Source organism: Pongo pygmaeus, chromosome 8 (assembly GCF_028885625.2).
Source record: "Pongo pygmaeus isolate AG05252 chromosome 8, NHGRI_mPonPyg2-v2.0_pri, whole genome shotgun sequence".
NCBI classification, from domain to species: Eukaryota; Metazoa; Chordata; class Mammalia; order Primates; family Hominidae; genus Pongo; species Pongo pygmaeus.
Genome location: NC_072381.2, coordinates 80864034 through 80890396, shown reverse-complemented (window position 1 = coordinate 80890396; position 26363 = coordinate 80864034). Strand labels below are relative to the sequence as shown.

General features: G+C 35.9%; 1 protein-coding gene across 2 annotated transcripts in view; it reads left to right on the top strand.

Moving 5' to 3' along the window:
- CABCOCO1 (ciliary associated calcium binding coiled-coil 1) overlaps positions 1 to 26363 on the top strand; it is a 103575-nt gene that overhangs the window by 32824 nt on the left and 44388 nt on the right. The window contains exon 6 of one of the 2 annotated variants that reach the window (XM_063669942.1): positions 15265 to 16625. The exons of the other annotated variant lie outside the window; for it this stretch is intronic. Within the exon in view, the coding sequence (XP_063526012.1) occupies positions 15265 to 15402 (138 nt within the window). The 3' untranslated portion in view covers positions 15403 to 16625. Of the gene's footprint in view, positions 1 to 15264; positions 16626 to 26363 lie in introns of those variants that run through there. 2 annotated transcript variants of the gene reach the window in all.

Below are 26363 nucleotides of genomic sequence, written 5' to 3'. Positions count from 1 at the left end.
ACTTGAACCCCAAATACATGTAAATCTACACCAAAGCATATTACTTGAACCCCAAATACATGTAAATCCATACCTAAGCATATTATAGTAAAATTTCTGAAAATGAAAGATGAAGACAATCTTAAACCCAGCCATAGAAAACAAAAGACGTATGTCCTTCAAAGAAGTAACAATAAGACTGACAGCCAACTTCTCAATAGTAATAACGAGAGCCAGAAGACCATGAAGTAATTTCAAATTGTCCTAAGAAAATAACTGTCAATCTAGAACTTCATTCCGAGAAAAAACACTTTCTGTGATAAAATAAGAAAAAGGCAAAGAAGGCAACAGAAACATGGGCAAAGAATATGAACAGACAATATGAGGATTTTAATAGATTTTTAGATTAAAAAAAAGAACAATTATTACAAACAGAAACACACTAAAGGAAGTACTAACAGGTGCTCTCTGGGCATAAAGAAAATGATTCCAAACAGAAAGTGAGAGAAATAGAAAGGAATGAAGAGCAAGTGAAATGGGACAGATTAGGATGGATGGATGGGTGGATAAATCGATCGATGAATCTAAATAAATATAAAATGTGTTATACAAAATGTTTTGTGAGGTTTAAAATACACAATGACAATAGCATATAAGTTCACAGCAAGGTAAGTGGGTTAGTTTTCTAAGCCCTTCCCATTGTTTGAGGAAAGTAAAAGTACTCACTTATAAATATTTAATAAGTCAAGGATGCATATTATATCCTTGGGGGAAGCATTGAATAAATGATAATGCTAAGCTAAGAGAGGAGGAAGATCGAACAATAAAATCAGCTGAAGTACTAAATTTAAAATGCAAAACTATAGTAATAAATATGAGAAAAATATGAAGGAAAATATTTTTAATTGTGGAATTGGCCATATACATTTTTTTAAGATGTGATAAAAAATACTGTGAATAAAATTTTTTAAGTCACTGGGAGAAAACATTTGCAAATTAACATATGAAGGTCAATTCTTTTTTTTATCATTTTAGAGATAGGGTCTCATTCTGTTGCTCAGGCCGGAATGCAGTCATGTGATTATAGCTCACTGCAGCTTTGAACTCCTGGGCTCAAGTGATCCTTCGACCTCAGCCTCCCATGTAGCTGGCACTACAGACACACACCCTCATACCCCGCTAATTTTTTATTTTTGTTTTTTTGGTTGAGATGGGGGTCTCACTTTGTTGCCCAGGCTGATCTTGAAGTCCTGGCCTCAAGTGATCCTTCAGCTTCAGCCCCCTGAAGTGCTGGGATTACAGGTGTGAGCCACCGATTCCAGCCCAAAAATATTTTATACACAAATAGTTTCTTTGATAAAATAAGAAAAAGGCAAACAAGGCAACGGAAACATGGGCAAAGAATATGAACAGATAACATACTTTACCAATAAACAGATATAAAGATATCCAACCTTAATAGTTATCAAGGACCTGCAAAAAATATATATTTCTTAAATATAAGATTAGCTAATAGTAAAAAGATTGATTAATAGCTTGTTAATGAGGATGCAAGAAAACATAGCTGTATTTAGTTGGTGCAAGGTTAAATTTGTAAAGCCACTGTGGAGAGCAGATTGGCAAAATCTATAAAGTTCTTGTGAATGTGAATATCTTTCTTCCCTAAATATCTTCTCTGTAGACATATGTACTCATATTATATAAAGCTTTTCATACCTGAATATTCATCAAAGCATGGTTTATTACAGCTAAAAATTGCAGAAGGTAAATCGGAAGGGAAATACTTTATTTAAATGAAGTACTCAATAAATACTTCTTGTGTACATTCATTTAAATAAAATGAAGTATAGTCACACTATAAAAAACTATCAAGTCTTTAGAATGAATGTAGTAGATTCCTATGTATGGTTATGTTAATATCTCTAAAATACATTCTTAATTTAAAAAGTGTAGAAGTAGAACAATATGAATAGTGTTCCCATTTATTTTTAAAAGCAAATAAACATGAAAATATGTAGACATGTATATGCATGTAAGTGATTGTATAAAAACCAAAAGAATTTATACTAACAATTAATATGGCTTACTTTTGGGTAGTTGGGTGGAAATAGGAATGGAATAGGATGTGAAAAGGGACATTTTATTCTGTGTATTTCAGATTTAATGTTAGTCTTTTACAATGTGAATGTCTTCACATATTTTTGTACAATAATAAAATTGTTCCCTAGTTCATTCCCAAGAAGTATAATACTAAGGCACATTTCGTAAATTAAGTGCAGCGTATAAACAAGCTTGTATACTAACATATTGATAGACAGAGTGACTTCATCTGGGTTTTTACAAGATGAAAGGCTGCATAGGAAAAAATACTTGAACTCTCAATCCATAAAATTAAGTGCTTTACAAGTGTGTTGCTACTATATTTAAAATTTCAATATAAACTAGGTTTACTAAAAAGTCATTTATAGAGTAAAAATCTGGTGTGGTGCTATAACATCCCAAATTTTCCCCAAGAAAATAAAATTTCTATCATGAATTATGCATATTTCTCATATTGTAAAAATATTTATTCAGCTTAATTTCACCAAAGTGGTAACACATCAAATCTTAGATCATTTGTATTTTCAAAGGTTATATCCTATGTATGCATTTCAACATACACACACATATATACACATTTGTGTTTGGATATAAAAACATAAGATTAAGTCTGCTTTAATAATTTCTCTAACTCACAAAATGTGATAGATAGGTATAGCTTTATTTGTAATCATTTAAGCCAATTCAATCTGTTTCAAGATTTTATTTTGCAGCATGGGCATTTTCACATAAGCCCCATTGCACAACTCCAGGGGCACCATTCACATTGCAGTCCATGTGTTTAATGGAGTTGTGCATTGTACAGATCGTGCAGCCATTGGTGGAGGCCCTGTTTTTGAAAGCGGTTCTGTAGCAGAATCTGATTATAATAAATATGATATACTTAGAAAGATATTTAAAGAAAATCATAAACATGCCTAAGTGGTTACCTTGACTAGAGTCACATTTTGGCAGCCTTTCATAACCCAAAATAATACCACTTAAGGTCAATAAATGCAGGACCTCTCTAAAGTCAGTGAACGTCAACTGTATATAATTTCATGTTCTGAGCACTTATTCCTATAGCAAAAACAAAATAAAACACTTTTCCCTTCCTTATTTCAAAACCCACACAGATTGTGGGTGTTAATGACACTATACTTAAACATTGTTAGCTTTGTGGAAGAAAATAACCATATAAAAACATAAATTTTATTTTCTTTCTTTAAACTATAAAGTTATAGTGTCCTGAATAAACAAAATATGAGACTTATGTAAACATCCACCCTTTTAAGAAAAAAAAAGACCAAAACAGCATTGCACATTAGATCATATTTTGGAAAGGAGGAAGGCAACTGAAGCATAGCTATAAAGCTATCTTTTTTTCTCTTCAGTTTACCCTTGAGATGTACCTATCAAAATAATCTAAACTTATCCAGATGATGTTTTTAATCTTGAAAAAGGCTTTTTTCTTGTTGGATGATCCTATTAGCAAACTGCTGGAAGGGAAAATCATACAGGGCATAATTTGTAGTTTGACCTACTCACATTGGGTGTTGCTAAAGAAAATCAATCAGAAATTGTTGTGTTAAAATAACTCTATCTGCTCTACCTGGCATGTGTGACTAACTGACTTTAGAATCTATCATTTAAAGAAAATGGTTGATGCTTGGATATACAATTTATCAAACTTCACTCCAGTCCTTTTTCTCTGAAGCACAGAAAAATAATCATCCCTCTCTAAATATAAATCTTTTAAGAGAAATTCAAGGAATCTGTCTCCAGCAAAATAATTGATAAATGGCAGAAGCATAATTTAAAGATGATTTCCATCACAGATCACATGATGTCTCAACTCTTGAGTCTGTCACCCAAGTCTTTCCATCTGTTGCCCCACGAGCATCAATCTCAGCTCCTCTGTGACCAGTTCTCTGATTGAGCTAGGTTGGCCTTTTCGTGATTACAGCTTTCTCATTTCCCTCTGCCTTGCAGTATGAGGCTGTTCTTACTGCCTGAAAAGTTCTCTAACATTTTGCTACCAACCCATGCCTACTATCCCCTCATAGCTTCGTCTGAGAGACACTTTTCTTACAGAAAAAAAAAAAAAGTGAGAGAAGAAGGAAGGAATAAAAAGTACTTTCTCTTACATTACCTTTTACTTGTTATTTCCCCAACATTAAATGTCTTGTTCAAAAATACTGTCAGCATCCACTGTCCTAGAAATTGACTTCTAATTATAAAGTGATATCTCAAGCAACCTATTACTATCTATAATTCCATGAGATCTGGGTAACTGACATTATTGTTTCTCCTGTTTTTCTGAGTATAGGAGTTACATACATTCACCTAGTGTTCAATAATTGTTTACTAAATCAATTAATGTAAAGGAGGAAAGTTTTATTTTATTGATTAATTACACAAAGTTACATTTGGAAAATATTATTTTGGTATGTAGACTGAAAAACCTAAATCAATCTCTTAAATTATTAATCTTTAAGCCCATGACCAGGAAATTAAAAGCTGGTAATAGAATAACACATGTTTATATTAGTCATGTTTTCTGTTATAGAGAAACTGCCTTATATGGACCACCTTGGGAAATGGCTAACTGTTGTCAAGACTGTAAGATACCAGAGGCCACTAATATTATTGACTATATCAAAATTTAAAAATTTCTATTCTAGGGGAGGGAAACATCATAAACAAATTTAAAAATCAAACTCTAAAAATAAAATTTCCAGTATAAATGACAGAAAAGGCATAATAGTCTTAATATTCTATATAATCAATAAGAAAAAGGTTACCACACTAATGGGAAAATTAACAAAGCATATTTACAAGAGAAAATATAAATAGCCAATAAACTTATGCAAAGATTTTCACCCTTTACAGTACTCAAAGCAATGTAGATTCAACAAAAATCAAATTCTCAAAAATTAAAATGAAACCATTGGCTTGTGAGAATGTGATGAATGGCATTCTCATATACCGCTGGGAAGAATGTAGATTGTTAAACTTTCCAGAGAGTGGTTTGGCAAGATACATCAAATTTTTTATCTGTATTTACCTTTTGAGCCAAGGATTTTCCTTCACTGGTTTATCCCAAGTAGATAATCAGACAATGGGCAGAAATATGGGTGCATGTATTTGATTATAATGGGAAAAACTGTAGAGTAGCCAAATGTCTGTTATTAGAAGAAGTTTAAAATTCTTCTGATGCCTCTATATAATTCTATCATCATTAAGAGTATTCATATAGTGTTGTACTTACGATGGAAAGTTATTCACACTGTTAATTATTTGATAACAAGCTACTAAATGTGTCCATTGTGACTGCAGTTTATAGTTTTACATCCACATCTGTGTATGTATATGTATACGTATAGATACATGTATACATATACATACATAGAGAGAGAGAGAACGGGTCCTGAAGGACATACATCAAATTGTTAGCAGTAGTCCTGGGTTGTCAAGAAAATGATGAAAATCATTTGATGTTAATGGTATACCAGATAATCTTCGCTTTCTCTTTCCTTTATACTTGTCTTTATGAAATTATTTTTCTGAAATTATTTTTTGCAATCAGCATGTATTATAGCATATATACATGTTCTCATTTTTAAAAAGTAACAGTTTAAACTACCAAAGTTTTAGTCTGTTCCCTTTTATTTTCCTTACTCAGCATTATTTCTTTTTTCCTTGCTTATTTAACTTTTAAAAAATGCATAACATTATAAAAATGTCTGTTTTATTTTGAACAGATGCATTTCATGTTTATGTGATTAGGCAGTGTTCTTTTTCCCTAAAGCAAAAGGTTCTATTGCAAATGAGGATTTAATTATTACTTGAGGATGAGTATGTTATTATTCATGAGTTATATAAGTCATAAAAAATGTCCAGGGTGATAACAATATGACCTAGAAAACAAGGGCTTTAGCTAAGGGGATTTACTCTGCTATTTATGATACTATCTGGCCAATAGATGGCAGGACTTGGGGGAATGAATGCAGGCTAAGAAAAATCATCATGTTTCCATTCTATGATTACAAACCCGCAGAATCCATTAATAATCCACACTTCTGGCTTAAAGTGTTCTTTTCAGTCTTTTCTAGAATGTCCAGATATGCGTGCCTAAAGTAAACTGTATGAGGTTCAGCAACCCACATTTGAAAGTGGACATTTTCAAATCAAAATGTTTTCAAAGAAAAATAACCTGGATTTTCCAAGACCAGAGGCCTCTGAAAAAGAAAAGATTCAGAGTGGATATAACTGTCTTCAAATCTAAAGGACTAGCAAGATAAAGAAGAGATTTGTCTTGTCTGCATAACTCCCAGATGGCAAACCAAAGATCGTTGGATCTTCTAGGGAGGATTTTTACTAGATAAATGCAATCACTTTCTAAATATAGAAGTAGCTAGAAATGGAAGGGATGAGATGTGGGAGGGCAGAGGCTCAGGCCTTCCTCAGTTTTATACTACCAACTCTCAGCACAGGTCCTGGCAGACAGATGGCACTTTAAGTTTTATGGAACGAATTGAGAGATAATAGGTTACATCTTCATTGAATATATTTCAAGTTTAGCAATATGGCTTTTGTTGAGTGATATTTTCTGAAGTTGTTTAAAGCACTAGAAGGGAAATTGAACTAGATGATCTATGAGTATGTGACCATCAAACCCAGATTTTTCTAGGATTTTTTAGGACTTTCAATTAAAACTATTTTGTCCTATTCTTCCCATGGGTGTATTTCCAAATGTTCTTCTCATTAGTAAAGTCCAAAATTTATGATCAGCCAGTCTTACTCTGGGTAGCAATTACTAATAGAATGACAAAGTGGATTCCTTTCTATGGGCTGGAAATCATGTAGGATTGCTTACAGTTGGAGTGGATAAATGCAGTTGTTTATAACTAAAAGGTCACTTAACATAAATATATAGCTGGCTTTATCTTGGTGAGTGCAGACTTACATGTTAATAAATATAATCAATGTAAGTCAACCAAGACTCTAGGGTTATATATTTTTATTGATCGCTTTTTTTAAAAAAGAAGATTTTGATCACATTTCTATAATATTGGGCCACATACCAATGTTTTCATAGTGTTCAAGTTGGCTTATGAGGCCACTCTTTAGGCTTGGTGAGTGTTTGACAGATGGCTGAGAATATACAAGCAGATATGCATTGTGCATGAAAGCACGCAAGTGAAGAGTCAATTAAGAAAGAATAAACATGCTTAGAAAGAGGCCACCTGATTGGTATTCTGACTACAGAATTGAGAAACTTTCTATGCAAATTATGCAGCTGCATCAGCACCATTGACATTATAGGAGTGAAGAGGAGAAGAAAAAAAAACAGGAAAAAAAAAACAACAAAGTTCTCTGTGGCAAAATAGTTCTGTACTCGATCAAGGAAATAATATAAAGGGAGATGTGGTAGAAAGAAGTTACTTTTTCTTCTATTTGCCTGAACCACTAATGACTACAGCAGAAGTAGCAAGTTTAACTGATGAATATGGAGTTTCATAGCTCCCAGAGCACTGACTTTGGACTAAGAAGAATTTAGATGGGAGATGCAACCTACTTTCCCTTATTTCAAGATTTGCATGCCTGGTACCTACAGTATCATATAAATGTACAAGGCTTGTGAGGAGACACACACACACACACACACACACACACACACACACACTCTAAACAGCAGGAGCACCAAAGAGGTAGATCATCCATTATTCAAGGAATTTTTTTCGCCCCTATTCAATACACAGTAACTTAAATAATAAGGGACTTTCATATAAAAAGATAAAGTATTTTAGATGGGAAAAAAAGACAATATAAGCTAACAAATGAACCCAGTTATTTTGCTTCATTTAAAGAGCGGAAATCTGACTTGAATGATCTTTTCCTCAATAATAAGCAAAATACATTAAATAAATATAACATACTAATATTCATGACCTGGAGCAACTCATGTTTCTTCTATGAAGACTTTTCTGACTTCTGTAGACCATGCTGAATCCTCCCTCCTGTAGACCACCATTGATTTGAACTAAGGCACTGTGCTTTTTGGTATCAGTTTATATGTAATCTGACTTCAGCTGGGCTGCCTTCAAGCCTGCCTCTACTTTCTCTTTCTCTCTCTCTCTCTCTCTCTCTCTCACACACACACACACACACACACACACACACATGCATGCACATAAACTCCTGCTGCCCCCTACACACAGTTGATTCCTAGGAGCTTCAGGGAAATGGTGACTTCTTACTATATATCTTTAGCTTTCTTTAAAAGCTCAGCCCAAAGATGATACATAGGGCATCACACAGAGACCTGGAGAGTCTCCTAAGTTTTCTGTGGGTTTTAAAAATATGTGCAAGGGTCAGGCGCAGTGGCTCACGCCTGTAATCCCAGCACTTTGGGAGGCCGAGGTGGGCAGATAGAACACTTGAGGCCAGTAGTTCGAGACCAGCCTGGCCGACATGGTGAAACTCCCGTCTCTATTAAAAATACAAAAAAAAAAAAAAATTTAGCTGGGCTTGGTGGCAGGCACCTGCAATCCCAGCTACTCAGGAGGCTGAGTCAGGAGAATCGCTTGAACCTGGGAGGTGGAGGTTGCAGGGAGCCGAGATAGTGCCACTGCCTTCCAGCCTGGGTGACAGAGTGAAACCCTATCTAAAAATATATATATATATATATGCCCAAATTCTTCCAAATATTCTAGAACTTAATTTCTTTCCCCTTGAAAGTGGGCTGGGCTTAGTGCCTTTCTTCTGGTGAATACAATATGGCAGAAATGGCGGAATACCACTTCTAAGATGAGGCTATAAAAAACCTGTGGCTTCCATCTCGATTCCTTTCTTGATCTCAATCTTGCACTGGTGATGCCGATTGCTATGCTATAAGGACACTTGGCAGCATCTGGAGCGGCCCACCAGGCCAGAGACTGAGGCCCACCTACAGATGCCTAAGTGAGCTTGGAAGTAGATCCTCCTCTAATTGATCCCTGAGATGAATGCAGGCCTGATTGACAGCTTCAGTGAAATATCATGAAAGACCCTGAGCAAGTACCACATAGCTAAACTGTGCTCAGATCCCTGACCCACAGAATTATGTATTTCTAAATATTTGCTGTTTTAAGCGCCCAGGCTTGGGGTAATTTGCTACATAGCAATAGATAACTAATACATTTCCCATTCATAACAGCAGCTGAAATCTCTCTCTTTTGCCCCATATTTCAATCATCCCCAAAATGCTTACTCCTTTTTTTTTTTTTTTTAATTTTCTCCCCCCCTGTGTCTGGCTGCTTCTTGCACAACCCACTCTAGCCTCCTGTTATTGCTCTTCAATCTCAGAAGAGCCCCCTTGGATTTCTGGTTAAAAAAAAAAAACAGTTCTCCTCCATGAATGGCTTGTCTCCCAAACCATTGTACATAATAGGTGCTTAATAAATATCTGTTCATAGTATAAGCAAACTTCAAATTCTTTTGATTTGTGCAAACGAAATTTATTCATTTGAAAAATATTTTCTTAACAATTGAGACTAAAGTTATGGAGAGAGGTGCTTCAGTGTTTGAAGCTAAGTCTTTTGTGAGCAAGACTTGCTACTGGTAACTCTAAAACCTTATCTGGTACTTCAGCCAGACAGACACTGGACTCCCTGTACTCTTTGGCTTCTGGAACAGGAAGAAGCATACATTTTAATTTCACATGATCAAAGCTGCTGTACAGTTAAAGCTCAGCAAGTACTTTCCACTCAGGAACAATTCTGGGTTGAAGATCATTGTCTTCTAAATGCATTTCCAGGTCAGTGTCTGTTGCCACCTGATTATCAAGGTGTTTATTGAACAAATGCAGTATGCCTACCAGCATTCCCAGTACTCTGGAGACTTTCTGTCAGTCAGTAAGTTTCTGTACAAATATTACTTTTACTGCTATCGTGTGACACTGGCTAGCAAAACAAACACAGTTTCAAAATGCTCAGAGCCTAGCAAGAGAAACAGACATTAATTTAGTAAACCCGCAGGCATATAATTACAAACCAAGTACTGTAAAGGAAAAATAGAGGTTACTCTAAAGAGGTATATTAGAGAGCTTCTTATAATCAGTGGATCAAGGAAGGCTCCTCTGAGTTAGTTATCTTTGTGAAGAGATCTAGGCATAACATGTTAACTAGGCAAACGTGTAGGGCAAAGGGAAGTGGAGTTAGTTGAGCATTTACTGTATGCTAGGCACTAAGCACTTTAAATATTACACACACATAATCTTCACAACAACCGTAGAGGGTGAACACCTCTTCAACCATATTTTTAAAACATGAAATCTATGACTAACGTCCACAAGCTTAACTACTGTCTGAAGCTTCCTCTGCAAAGACTTCAGTTAATCCTTAAAAGTATCAAAGACAACCATGAATGAAAGAGACTGTTTAGATCATTTTTCAGTTAAGCACCATGTGATATTGATTACCTATAGAAGTTTCAACAGTTAAAACCCAAACAAAATAGAACATAGTTTGAATTATTACCTTCTAAACATACACTCCAAAAGAATAAAGGATGATATAAATAGTAGTGTAACGAAGTTATTTTAAATTATTCTTTTACAACCCTTTCCATTTCTTTATACTTTCTACCCAAGAACCCCATGGTGTTCTTTTTATGTAATAAATACTGCTAACCAAATATATATGTTTCAGTTTATGTGCAGTTTATGAAAACGAACACTGTACCATGTATTAAATTACAGCCAAAATTGAGAAAAGAGAGGGGAACGCAGTTCATTATTCTTTGTTAAATAATGAATGTTTTTGAAATAATATGATCATTAAATGCAAATGAGCATAACTCTGATATAAATGTAAATTTTTCAAAACTTGAAATGTTCCTTAAGATAAACTCTTTGGCTGAATTCTGAATATTTAATTGTTCCGCTTTCACAAAATGAATGCAGTCACCTATTCAACATAATTAGTTATCTAGGGAAAAACAATTATAATTGAACATAGCTGCTTCCCAAATGCATTTTAAATAACATAAACAGTCCTATGTTAAATATTTGGCCCGCTGCTTGGATATCTTGTATTTGCCTCTCCAGACCCCTTTTTCTACCCTACATTGTGCCTCAGAATGCTAATGTTATGGAAACCATCCAGAGGCTCCCTTGCTTCCTGGGCTTCTACCTATGCTGGCAGGGTGCCTGGGTGGGAGAAAGCGTGAGGCTGGGGTGGTTTCATTCCCAGCTCCCTCCCCATTGAATCACTACATGTTGGGTGCATCCTTCACAGGTTATAGTTTCTGTCCTGTCTATGCAGCTCTTCTCCCTGTATTCTGGAAACTGTTCCTTCCTCTTTCCCAATCATCCAAGGGATAATAACGGAGATAGGGTGCTATGCCATCCCCGTTACTTTCCCTCAAACCAGCCTGCACCTTTGTATGAAGTCCTTTTATTAAACCCTCCTCAATGACCCATTTTCAGTGCACTATTTTCTCTTAGAACCCTAACTCTATAGTAATTGATACCAGGAGTGGCCTCAGGAAACTGACCCTCAAATGAGATTCCAATTGGGTTGTTCACGTATGTGCGTGGTGTCCAGAAAACTTACTGGGCAGGAGTAGGTGTAGGGAGAAATTGGGATGCAACACTGAGGAACATGACTGAGCATTGACTATAAGGATAGCCAACAGAAGATAATTAAATAGCAAGTTAGGCAGGCGAATGTGCTGATGTGTATGCACTCAGGATTTGGGATTTGAGAATGGGGGTCCAGCACCCAGGAGTGGCACTAAGAGTCTGCTAGGCTGCTAGGCTTGCCATACAGTCAATTAGGTTGTTGTGGCAGAACTTCCCTGGCAGGATGCAAAGAAAAGAAAGGATTCTGATAGTTCAGGGAGATGAAATAATGTACTATCTGTTTAGCCTTTTTCTACTTATCACCTGTGAATGTCCAGAGGATACACTCCTCTTATCTGGGCATTCGAGAATCCCTTATTGGGGAGGTTTTCATCATCACTGACCACCCCAGTAGTGGCTATTCTCAGTAGGCTGACTTCTAATCAGAGGCGTGAGATGCTTTGAACAATGTTTGGGATGAAGAGCGTGCTAAAGGGAACAGTCCACACTCACCATTCTAATGACAAGCTTATGTGTTTTTAATCACTAAATGAATCTTCAGTATTAGTGAGAAAAACGTGTTGCAATGGAACTTTTTTTAAAGAAATCTCCTGAAAATATACACTGCTCACTAACCTTGAATGAATGTACTCTGTATAATTAACACAAAAAAGTGTGGAGAATTATTTCAAGTTTTGCACAAGGTAAAAACAGAAGCTGATACATGAGCTTGGTTCAAAAGTAAGCCCCCCACCACAAGTAGTTGGATTACCATTAACGATTTTCTTAATCTCTATGAAGTTCGATTCTTCATCTACAAAATAAGGGGACTAATAGCTGTCTCCCATTGTTGTGCAGATAAACAAGACAGGGCCTGGCATAGGACAGCATCTTAACTAACAGGGCAAAGTAAGTTTGCCTTGGGCATTCCTCTCTCATTGGCATTTGCAATCTATTACTACATCTTATACTGTAACCTTGAGGTCAGGCTCCACAACTACTTATTTTACATCCCTCATGCCCAGCACATAGACAGACACATACCAGATCCTAACTAGTGAGAGTGATTGAATGAATTCATGAATGTGTTGTTGTGAGGATGCAATGGAAGTGGTTACTTTAAGGTGTACCTTTCTTTCCTTCCCTCTATTGGTGTTTACATTTCACCTCTTCATTTGTTGCCTTTATAGTCAAGGACAATTTACTTAACTGCAGGTTTATGGTAGGTTCCTCCTCATTAAAATTAAGATGACATCTCTCTTTTGTCCATTCAGGCTGCTATAACAAAAATAACATAAACTGGATGGCTCATAAGCAACAAGAATTTATTTCTTACAGTTCTAGAGACTGGTAAATCCAAGATAAGGCACCAGCAGATTCCTAGTGTCTAGAGAAGACTTGCTCTCTGCTTTATAAGGAGTGCCTTCTTACTGTGTCTTCACTTGGTGGACAGGGTGAACAAACTCCCTTTGGCTTCTTTCATAGGGCATTAATCCCCTTTATGAGGGTGGAGCCATCATGACCTAATTGCCTCCCAAAGGCCACCCCTCTTCACACCATACGTTGGGGACTAAGTTTCAACATATCAATGTTGGGGAGATGGGAACATTCAAACCATAGCAATCTACTACCCTAGTAGGAGTGCTGTGAAATAAATTAAATAACAGTTTAAATACCTACAAAATAGGGCGTACTCCATAAATTTTATTTTCCTTTCTTTTGTCCAATTTGTATTTCAAGGACTCAGCACATTATAGACACTGAAATAAATGTTGTACATGATGGACCACGCATAAACTTCTAATTTGGAAAGTTTATACACTGTTCATTTCTTTAAAAAAACCTCCCAAATATCAGATTACTGCCCATGGGATTGCAAAATATTTTTATGCCTTTTATGGTTAAAATGCTGTAAGAATTTGGAAGAAGTCCTACTTCTGAAAGTTATTTCAATAAATCCAAAATGAATAGATGTGGAAAATATTTAACATTCAACAGTTAATTTTGAATAAGAGAGATATGTAGTTGATTTTATCCCTTCTATTTCTACAAACCATAAGAAGAAACAGTTTGGACAGGTTCCTCAAAAGAGGCTCCCCAAATCCTTTTTAATGGGATACATCAACTCAAGTGTCACCCAAAGATTATTCCTAACAAATGTACATATTGTTTGACTTTGCTTGGAATAAACAAAAAGCTTAAAATTAGATTATTGCTTAGAAACAGAGCCATTAAATTAAAATAAGACCAGACATTTGGAACTAAGTCAGTTTAAGAGAGTCACCTTTCATTAAATTATGGCTACCATGTTTGGATTGTTTTATTAGCTTTATGCCATAGCCATAAAAACTCTGTTAAAATTTCACAGTTAGTGCCTAGTGCCTTCACACAAATTCACAAAATCAGTGCCTTTAAACAAATTCGTTTTTCATACTAAAGGAAATGCCAATAACCACTAAATCACTAAAACTAAAAGGCAAAAAAGTGGAAAATTTTTTAAAGTCATTTAAATCGCTATTGGCCTGACTTACTTGTCCCCTTCAAATTAAAAAAAAAAATGTATATATATCAACAGCAACTCAATCCTGCTTCCCCTCATTTCTCTCATTTTTCGTAGGGTTCCAACACTGTATCACTATTTGAAATGTAACTAATTTAAACTTATTTAGCAAAAGAAGCTCTATTTATAGCCTTATTTGTGCTGAGCAGCTTTTCAAAAAACACATTTTTCAGATTAATGGAAATGTTTGTGGTAACATTAGCTCTACTTGCCATTCGAAAACTATAAAATGAATTAAGAGGGGGAACGACTTGAATTAAAGCATGAGTGACTTCATAAAAATAAACACTTTACATAATTTGTAAATTTAAATTTTTGTTACCTCAAAATGTAGGCAGAATGATTTATAAACATAATGCATTTATTTGCCAAAAACAAGAAGAAATTTGCCTGATTACTGATAAAAATTATTTTAAATTATTTTTCCAGTGAGTTTTTTGTGAGTATATCACTGATGGAAAATTTTTATTCTGTGCCACAGATTCTCATTTCCACATACAGTTTTGTGACCGAAGACTTGACATGCTGAATTAATGTTGTGTGTGGGGGGGAGGGGGGGGAGAGATATAAATATAGAGATAATGATGGAGACATCATTATAATAGCTTCTTTAGGGAGCTCTTAGAGTTAACTGGAGGAACCCTAAGTTTCATTGAACACAGTTTGAATCCTAAAGTAGTTGTGATGCTATTTATATTCTCCAAATATACTGTAAACACAAAAATATTCCACTTTTTAAAAAAGTGGAAATATGTTAACAATAAGGCATAAAATTTACAAATAATTTTATCTTTCAAATATGAAAAACGCTTCATCCAAAAACTAATGATGCTGGTCCACCTGGTTTCAGCTCTGATGGACTATCTTGTAAGAAACCATGCTCTAATCAAGAATACATAGAAAAATGGATACTTTTTTTAAAAGTAAGTTTGAAGGCATTGGAGGTTTTCCAAGGTAGTCCGGATTTAAGAGGCCACAATCCTAGAGAGAAGCAAAGATTTTTGAAGTGAACCCAATATTTGTGTTGCTCTTCCTCTAGGGGAATCAAAACTCTGAATATGAGCATGTCAAGGTGGCCAGGATCAAGAGGACAAGATTACAGGAAGAAGATGGGTACACAGAAGTGAACCTGATACTGTGTGACAGCTTTTCACTCCAGGGATTTGCTGATTCTTAAGCCATGGTGGTCAAATGACCCAAATGTATACTACAAACCCCAAATCAATCACCAAAAACAAACAAAAACTTATAGCTAAAAATCAAGCAGAAGGGATAACATTAAATACAAAAGTACTCAATACAAAAGAAGGCAGAAAAAGAGAACAAAGGCGTTATGGGATAAATAGAAACAAATAGTCAAGATGGTAGATTTAAACCAAACTAAATCAGTTATCACACTAAAAAGAAATATATGCCTAACCATATAAATTATCACATTAAACATAACACCTCTTGTGAAAAGAAAAAAGGTAAAGATGATCAGATTGTCAACTATATCACCCACTATATAATCCCTACAAGAATAAGGACATAAACAGTTTGCAAGTGGGGAAATTATGGAAAATATGTATACCATGTTAACAGCAATCATAAAAAGCAGGATTGGTTTTATAAGTATCAGACTCAATAGCTGTCAGAGCAAAGAATATGACCAGTGAGAAAGAAGGTGATTTCCTAATAAAAAGGGCATCAAATCATCAAGAGGACATAACAATCTTAAATGTTTATATACTTAACAGAGATTGAAAATATATGAAGCAAAGGCCAATAAACCTACAAGGAAAGTAGAAATATTTACTCTTATAATGGTAAATGTCAACACTCTTTTAGCAATTGATAAAGACAAAGTTAGTAAAAATATAGACAATTTGAACAAGACTATCAAATAGTTTGACATCATTGACATTTATATAAGGAGAACAACAGAAAACATTCATTTTAATTGCACAAAAAATATTTACAAGTTAGTTCATATTCTAGACCATAAAACAAGTCTAAATTAATTTCAAAAGATTCAAATCATACAAAGTATGCTTTCTGATCAAAATTGAATTTTAGAAGTCAGTAACAGAAACTCCCAAATATGTACAGACTAAATACACAGTTCTCCATAACCCATGGATAAAAGAAGAAATAAAAAAGGAATTTAAAAAGCATTTTGAATGGGGTGAAAATGAAAGCACAAAATATCAAAATTTGTGCTATTGTGAATAGTGCTGCAATAAACATATGTATGCATGATCTATAATCCTTTGGTTATATACCTAGTAATGGGATTGCTGGGTCAAATGATATTTCTGGTTCTAGATCCTTGAGGAATCGCCACACTGTCTTCCACAATGGTTGAACTAATTTACACTCCCACCAACAGTGTAAAAGCGTTCCTATTTCTCCACATCCTCCACAGCATCTGTTGTTTCCTGACTTTTTAATGATTACCATTCTAACTGGCGTGAGATGGTTTCTCATCGTGGTTTTGATTTGCATTTCTCTGATGACCAGTGACGATGAGCATTTTTTCACGTATCTGTTGGCTGCATAGATGTCTTCTTTTGAGAAGTGTCTGTTCATATCCTTTGCCCAGTTTTTGATGGGGTTGTTTTTTTCTTGTAAATTTGTTTGAGTTCTTTGTAGATTCTGGATATTAGCCCTTTGGCAGATGGGTAGATTACAAAAATTTTCTCCCATTCTGTAGGTTGCCTGTTCACTCTGACAGTAGTTTCTTTTGCCATGCAGTAGCTCTTTAGTTTAATTAGATCCCATTTGTCTATTTTGTCTTTTGTTGCCATTGCTTTTGGTGTTTTAGTCATGAAGTCCTTGCCCATGCCTATGTCCTGAATGGTATTGCCTAGGTTTTCGTCTAAGGTTTTTATGGTTTTAGATCTAACATTTAAATTTTTAATCCATCTTGAATTAATTTTTGTATAAGGTGTAATTAAGGGATTGAGTTTCAGCTTTCTACTTATGGCTAGCCAGTTTTCCCAGCACCATTTATTAAATAGGGAATTCTTTCCCCATTTCTTGTTTTTGTCAGGTTTGTCAAAGATCCGACGGTTGTCGATGTGTGGTGTTATTTCTGAGGCCTCTGTTCTGTTCCATTGATCTATATCTCTGTTTTCGTAACAGTACCATGCTGTTTTGGTTACTGTAGCCTTGTAGTATAGTTTGAAGTCAGGTAGCATGATGCCTTCAGCTTTGTTCTTTTTGCTTAGGATTGCCTTGGCAATGCGGGCTCTTTTTTGGTTCCATATGAACTTTAAAGTAGCTTTTTCCAATTCTGTGAAGAAAGTCATTGGTAGCTTGATGGGGATGGCATTGAATCTATAAATTACCTTGGGCAGTATGGCCATTTTCACGATATTGATTCCTCCTATCCATGAGCATGGAATGTTCTTCCATTTGTTGGTATCCTCTTTTATTTCGTTGAGCAGTGGTTTGTAGTTCTCCTTGAAGAGGTCCTTCACATCCCTTGTAAGTTGGATTCCTAGGTATTTTATTCTCTTTGTAGCAATTGCGAATGGGAGTTCACTCATGATTTGGCTCTCTGTCTGTTATTCGTGTATAAGAATGCTTGTGATTGATTTTTGCACATTGATTTTGTATCCTGAGACTTTGCTGAAGTTGCTTATCACCTTAGGTAGATTTTGGGCTGAGACAATGGGGTTCTCTAAATAACAATCATGTCAACTGCAAACAGGGACAATTTGACTTCCTCTTTTCCTAATTGAATACCCTTTATTTCTTTCTCTTGCCTGATTGCCCTGGCCAGAATTTCCAACACTACGTTGAATAGGAATGGTGAGAGAGGGCATCCTTGTCTTGTGCTGGTTTTCAAAGGGAATGCTTCCAGTTGTTGCCCATTCAGTATGATATTGGCTGTGGGTTTGTCACAAATAGCTCTTATTATTTTGAGATACTTTCCATCAATACCTAGTTTATTAAGAGTTTTTAGCATGAGGGCTGTTGAATTTTGTCGAAGGCCTTTTCTGCATCTATTGAGATAACCATGTGGTTTTTGTCTTTGGTTCTGTTTATGTGATGGATTACATTTATTGATTTGCATATGTGGAACCAGCCTTGCATCCCAGGGATGAAGCCAACCTGATCATGGTGGATAAGCTTTTTGATGTGCTGCTGGACTCGGTTTGCCAGTATTTTATATAAGAGGATTTTTGCATCATTGTTCATCAGGGATATTGGTCTACAATTCTCTTTTTTTGTTGTGTCTCTGACAGGCTTTGGTATCACGATGATATTGGCCTCATAAAATGAGTTAGGGAGGATTCCCTCTTTTTCTATTGATCGGAATAGTTTCAGAAGGAATAGTACCAGCTCCTCTTAGTACCTTTGGTAGAATTTGGCTGTGAATCCATCTTGTCCTGGACTTTTTTTTATTGGTAGGCTACTAATTATTGCCTCAATTTCAGAGCCTATTATTGGTCTATTCAGAGATTCAACTTCTTCCTGGTTTAGTCTTGGGAGGGTCTATTTGTCCAGGAATTTATCCATTTCTTGTAGATTTTCTAGTTTATTTGCATAGAGGTGTTTATAGTATTCTCTGATGGTAGTTTGTATTTCTGTGGGATTGGTAGTGATATCCCCTTCATCATTTTTTATTGTGTCTATTTGATTCTTCTCTCTTTTATTCTTTATTAGTCTTGCTAGCGGTCTGTCAATTTTGTTGATCTTTTCAAAAAACCAGCTCCTGGATTCGTTGATTTTTTGAAGGGTTTTTTTGTGTCTCTATTTCTTTCAGTCCTGCTCCGATCTTAGTTATTTCTTGCCTTCTGCTAGCTTTTGAATTTGTTTGTTCTTGCTTCTCCAGTTATTTCAATTGTGATGTTAGGGTGTCGATTTTAGATCTTTCCTGCTTTCTCTTCTGGGCGTTTAGTGCTATAAATTTCCCTCTATATACTGCTTTAAATGTGTCCTAGAGATTCTGGTATGTTGTGTCTTTGTTCTCATTGGTTTCAAAGAACATCTTTATTTCTGCCTTCATTTCGTTATTTACCCTGTAGTCATTCAGGAGCAAGTTGTTCAGTTTCCATGTAGTTGTGTGCTTTTGAGTGAGTTTCCTAATCCTAAGTTCTAATTTGATTGCACTGTGGTCTGAGAGACAGTTTGTTGTGATTTCTGTTCTTTTACATTTGCTGAGGAGTGCTTTACTTCCAATTATGTGGTCAATTTTAGAATAAGTGTGATATGGTGCTGAGAAGAATGTATATTCTGTTGATTTGGGGTGGAGAGTTCTGTAGATGTCTATTAGGTCTGCTTGGTGCAGAGCTGAGTTGAAGTCCTGGATATCCTTGTAAACCTTCTGCCTCATTGATCTGTCTAATATTGACAGTGGGGTGTTAAAGTGTCCCATTATTATTGTGTGGGAGTCCAAGTCTCTTTGTAGGTCTCTAAGGACTTGCTTTATGAATCTGGGTGCTCCTGTATTGGGTGCATATATATTTAGGATAGTTAGCTCTCCTTGTTGAATTGATCCCTTTACCATTAGGTAATGGCCTTCTTTGTCTCTTTTAATCTTTGTTGGTTTAAAATCTGTTTTATCAGAGATTAGGCTTGCAACCCTGCTTTTTTTGCTTCCCATTTGCTTGGTAGATCTTCCTCCATCTCTTTATTTTGAGCCTATGTGCATCTTTGCACGTGAGATGCATCTCCTGAATACAGCACACTGATGGGTCTTGACTCTTTATCCAATTTGCCAGTCTGTGTCTTTTAATTGGGGCATTTAGCCCATTTACATTTAAGGTTAGTATTGTTATGTGTGAATTTGATCCTGTCATTATGATATTAGTTGGTTATTTTGCCCGTTAATTGATGCAGTTTCTTCATAGCATCGATGGCATGAATTTGGCATGTTTTTGCAGTGGCTGGTACCAGTTGTTTCTTTCCATGTTTAGTGCTTCCTTCAGGAGCTCTTGTAAGGCAGGCCTGGTGGTGACAAAATCTCTCAGCATTTTCTTCTCTGTAAAGGATTTTATTTCTCCTTCACTTTATGAAGCTTAGTTTGGCTGGATATGAAATTCTGGGTTGAAAATTCTTTTCTTTAAGAATGTTGAATATTGGCCCCCACTCTCTTCTGGCTTGTAGGGTTTCTGCCAAGAGATCCGCTGTTAGTCTGATGGACTTGCCTTTGTGGGTAACTCGACCCTTCTCTCTGGCTGCCCTTAACATTTTTTCCTTCATTTCAACCTTGGTGAATCTGACAATTATGTTTCTTGGGGTTGCTTTTCTTGAGGAGTATCTTTGTGGAATTAAAATAAATGGAATCAAATTGTAATATTTAAAAATATTTTCCACAAGCAAATTTCCCAGCCTAAATTGCTTCATATTTAAGATGATATAAAACTATAAGAGGTTTTCGTATAATTTTTTAATATTTAACATATTTTTTTCTATATTTCCTATAATGCCAAAACATGACAAGGACATTCATTGTAAGAAAAGAAAATTACTGACATATCTTCATTATTGACACACAAAGTAAGTTTTAGGATATCCTAAAGGTGAGGGCTGCAACAGGGAGGAAGCAGAAGCTGCCAGTCCTCTTAGACACTTCAGTCTTGTTGCATTGGTTAAAGCAGTCACAGAGTCAGCTAGGACGCAAGGGGAGCAGAAATAAACCCCACCTTTCAATGGGGGGAGTGACAGGGAATTTGCAGGCACCCACAATTCATCACATCTTCCCACCTCTCTCAAATTTATGCTTGTCCAAAACCAGCTCTATCACCAAAGTTCATTTCAAATCCTCTCTCGTATGAATTATTAACCCCTAAACTGAAAATAGCTCTTCCATTTTCCCCTGTGAACTCTCATTTTTATCTCTACCTTTCTTGGGGCACTTTTAACTTTCAATCTTGAATTATTTATGTAAGTCTTATATCCTCTACATTTTAAATAACATTTATTTCTAGTTACTGAAATAAGAAATTCATATTGTAGAAAATTGTCAAGATTCATTTCTGAATAATACCTCTCTCAAACTGCTTTGCAAATATGAGATGCTTGATAAACATTTAATAAGTGAAGATTGTAATAAAATCCAAACTTTCTAATAGGTCAATACTAGGTATTTCTGAGATTGTTTGGCTTGCGGCTTTCTTCTGTATACCAATCATATATATTTAAATACAGATAGGCAAAAATGAAACTAAATAATAGTTGTGTGTATTTTACCAGACTCAAGTTGGGGAGAAAAAAAGAAAAGAAAAAGAAAATAGTGTAATGGCGAACACTACTGAATTCTTAACTATGTGTCAGGCACAATTCTAAAAACTTCATCCTCCTAACATCCTGCAAGGTTTTGAAGAAAAGGAAAAAATTACCAAGGAATGCAAAACAAAGGAAACAAAAGAGGCAAAAAAAATTATCCTATAGACCTGAAGAGCTCCAAAACATCTGAAATTCTGACGTAAGTTGGCTACACGGTGAGGGAAGCCGGCTTCTAAGAACATACACAGGAAAGAACTTTGGAATAAAGGGCACTTTTCCTCTGACTTAATCTATTCTTTTCATATTTAATGGAGTACTATTTTATGAATTCTTATTTTTGAAAATAAATACATCAATTTTCTGGTGATTGGAACTTTAAGGTCTTTAAATTACCTTCATTTTTAATATAATGTTAACATCTTTAACCACCAGGAAAAGAAAAGCCTAATGATGACTTAATTTTTAAAAAGTGTGCTGTACCTAGAGATCCACAACTACAATGAGACAAAATTAAACAAATTTCTGATACTTTTATTTAACAACCAAAAAGTATTGCATGTTCAGTACTATGCTTTATAATGGTGGAAAAACAAAAAAGGAGGGTAATACGGTACCAGACATCAGAGAATTATGCAATCTATTTGAAAAGATAAAATTAAATATTTAGGAAATTAACAGGAAAGCTTTAGTTTAAAAAACAAGATAGAGGTCAAGAAAGGGAGGAATCACTTCGGAATATAACAGCAAAATAAAGTTTTGTTGGAAGTGTTGGGAATTGAGGTGGGCCTTCAGAGAAGGGCAGAATTTAGAAAGGTTAGCAAAGAATATTCCAGATTTGAGAAGGTGAAAATTAGTAACTGCACAAGCAAGGGCATAGAGACAAGAATGATTGTAATATTTTAACCCAATAGCAGGGAAGAGACAACTCATCTTGAGCAGGGTTATGTATTTGAGATTACTGGAAAATAGAATCTAATGGGTAAGGTAGATTATGACAAGCTCTGAATGGATGCTGGTCCGCGTGGTTCAGGCTTGATACAATAAAAACAACCTGAGGCCGTTTTCATCCCTGTCTGCGAGAGTATTTAATATACTAACGGAACCTTTACTGCGTTTTGACATAGGAAAGTTCCTCCCAAAGCGTAGTTGGAATGAAATCTTCCTACTTGTTTTCCATAAAATCGGTATGATTTTCCATAAAGAGATTATTATTTTTGACATGAAGCAAAGGTCAGAGTTTGGGTGTGTATTTGTGTCCGTGAACATTATGATGTGTGTAGGTGTTTTAATTTCCAAAGTCAGGGTCAGGAGGCAGATTAGGGCTACGATGTCATGACAACCAATCAAGTTGTTTGTTTCAGTCCAAAAAGTAGTCAATTCACTGGAAAATGCTCAATCAACTAAGTGTAAATTAAAATAGTTATGAATTGTTTGTAAAAAGCAACCACAGTTTGTTTTAAAAAGGTATGAATAATTTTGCATATGCATAATTTTCCCTAAAGGTATTATTCTTTAAACATGAAGCAAAGGTCAGAATTTGAGTGTGTTTATATGCATGTGTATTTGTGTTTTAATTTCCTAAATGGGGGTTAGGAGGCAGATTAGGACTGCAAGGGGCCAAGGCAACCAATCAAGTTGTCATTTTGGTCTTTGTCCTTGTCTACAAAGTAGACAGTTCACTGGAAAAAGTTCAAGCAATTAAGTTTAAAATAAAATATTTACCAATTCATTATGAGAAGTCACCTTAAGTTTATCTAATGAAAGGTATTAATATATCTATTATTTTACCACATCTAACAGCTTGTCACTCTATTATATAAATAAATTTGATTAAACTGAGGGGACATATTTCCCACAAAAAGGTGTTCATTTCTACCCAATACCTATATCTTCTAGGTGCTTAGAAATTGATTTCCAATTCATAATAAAAAGTCCAGTAAAAATGTCAAATGAAAAGCTTTCATCAATTACTTTTCATTTTATAAACGTGCTTTGAAAACACCTTGTTAATTTTACAGAAAGTCATTAGATTGCATAAATCACTTTTTGGGTACATTTACTAATGGAATAAAATAATTCCAATATATCGTTTGCTTCTGAATGCCTCAGAGTTTCAGGAAGGTATTAATAAGGCCCTGCTTCCTGTATCTTAAACCAAACATTTAGTTTGATCATTGCTTTCTTGAGTCTTAGAAAAACAAATTATGAAAGTTATGATGGACTTCTTGGAAAGGTAATGACATAAGGGCATGGTTACAAAACTGTTTTGTTTGATTTCCAACTTAAACTAAGAAAGGCTAGGCCTACTTTATAAACTCCAAAGAGCAATTATTAGGTGCAATTTATTTAGACAATATTGAGAGTACACATTGAGTTGCTAGTTTAACCTAATCTCTCCAGTTAATGAACACAATATAGTTACAGGTTACACATGATTAAAAAAAAAATCTAGATTCTCACCCCCACACCCTCCACACACACACATTTTTTTGGTTAGCTTTGAAAAACACAGAAAATACTCAGCATAGGGTCTACACTTGCACTGCTGATGAGCAAGATGGGAAATGACTTTTCAAAACAGCATCTTGTTATGTTTGACCTGTTCTTTTCATTAAGAGTGGTGTCATCAGGCAAGTGCAGTGGCTCATGCCTGTAATCCCACCACTTTGGGAGGCTGAGGTGTGTGGATCACCTGAGGTCAGGAGTTCGAGACCAACCTGGCCAACATGGTAAAACCCCGTTTCTAACAGAAATACAAAAAATTAGCTGGGTGTGGTGGCGGGCATCTGTAATCCAAGCTACTCTGGAGGCTGAGGTAGGAGAATCACTTGAACTCAGGAGTCAGAGGTTTCAATGAGCTGAGATTGCACCACTGCACTCCACCCTGGGCAGCAGAGTGAGACTCCATCTCAAAAAAAAAAAAAAAAGACAAAGAAAAAAGAAAAGAAAATCACACAAAAACTGTGAGGGAATGGACATAGAAACAAGGATTGCCAGAGAGCCAAGAAAGATTCAACATGCATAGGACTGCCGTCTCTGAAGGAAACAGTAGAACAAATGGAATAAAAAATCATTCAAAGACATCATTGAAATAACATTTGGGCAAGGAAGAAACACAGGATCTGAAGAACAACAGGAACCACTGTTCTAAAAGACAAAGATAAAGAATGACACACTGAGATGTGGTCTCACGAAGTTATTGAACTTCAATTTTTTTTAAGTATGCAAGCAATAAAAATGTGTCACCAACAAAGGAAGAGGTAAAAAATAAAAAATAAAAATAAAAAAACACTGACTTACAAATTCATGTTAGCAGCTTTACATGCAAAAAAACTGTGGAACATTGTCAACAGGATTTTGGAAGAAAAGAGATTTGAATTATATACTCAGTCAAACTGGCATTTAAATGTCCAGATGATAGGAAATTATCTCAAATGTACAAAGTCTGAGGAAGTATATCTCCCACATATCCAGGTAATGTTTTTAAAAAATCTACTTGTCACAATCTAACCAATATACAGATTAATCCAAATAAAAACGACAGGAATGGGAAAGTCACAGGATGAGAAATGGTAGGGGATTATTGAATTCAGTTGAACATAAAATTAAGGCCAAACAACTAATTAGTGTAAAACAGTATAATGTTTCTAATTCTTGAAAGAAACACTACATCATGTGGTGGAGGGGGCAGGTAATGAGGAGAAAACCTTCAGAGAATACCACAGTATCTATCAGGATTCTGGGCATGAAATAGCATCTTCAAAAAGACTTAAAGAACAGTCTATATAGCGGTGAACCTCCATGGGCTGGTAAGCACCCATGTACAAACAGTAGTAGGAAAGCATAATATTCTTGTTAGATTGTATTGCTGGTCACCCATCTCTGCTTTTTCTTTTTTTTTTTTTTTTTTTTGAGACAGAGTCTCACTGTGTCACCCAGGCTGGAGTGCGGTGGCGCGATCTCGGTTCACTGCAAACTCCGCCTCCCAGGTTCACGTCATTCTCCTGCCTCAGCCTCCCGAGTAGCTGGGACTACAGGCGCCCGCCACCACGCCCGGCTAATTTTCTGTATTTTTAGTAGAGACGGAGTTTCACTGTGTTAGCCAGGATGGTCTCGATCTCCTAACCTCGTGATCCGCCCGCCTCGGCCTCCCAAAGTGCTGGGATTACAGGCGTGAGCCACTGTGCCCGGCCCCACCTCTGCTTTTTCTAGTGGAGTCTTATACTTCCCTGCCCCACTTAAAGTTAGACTTGCCCATTTACCTGAATAACATGTGAGCTGAAATGTCATGAAACAGATGGGAAGAAGCTTCTGAAGCCGGTTTGTGCTTCTCCGTCACGTGAATCCCCAGCTAGACATCAGGAAGAAGCACCACAACCAACCCGTGATGGATATGTACCACGAACAATAGTTGTAAGTCATTGATATTTGGGAGTAATTTTATAGTAGCAAATCTAACCTTTCCTCACTAGTATACTACTCCTAAGCCTGAAGAGGAAAGGGAAGGGCAAAGTATTAGTAGAGTCTAATAAGGGATGGGATCATGGAAGAGGAGCCACAAAAGAGGAACTGAAGTCACAGAGTACAGCACAGGCCACAGCCATGATGAAGCAGTCGGACGTGGAGCCATAATACCCTAAGTTCTCTTTCCTCCCACCATTTTACTTCCTGCTTGTGGCTCCCTTTCACCAAATCCGGCTGGAAGCAGAAGACTGAGGAGTGATGCATTCCATAGAATTCAGTGTCACAAGCCAGGTTTCCCATTATCAAATGCTACGACAGATTTTGGGTGCAAAATCTTTATTAGGAATCAACACCTGTGAAGAGAAGGGGGAAGAAGCAGGATTGGACAGAGAAAGCTGCTGAACGTAATTATGCAGACAATGAACTACAGAACCTCAGCCAGTCCACAGGGGA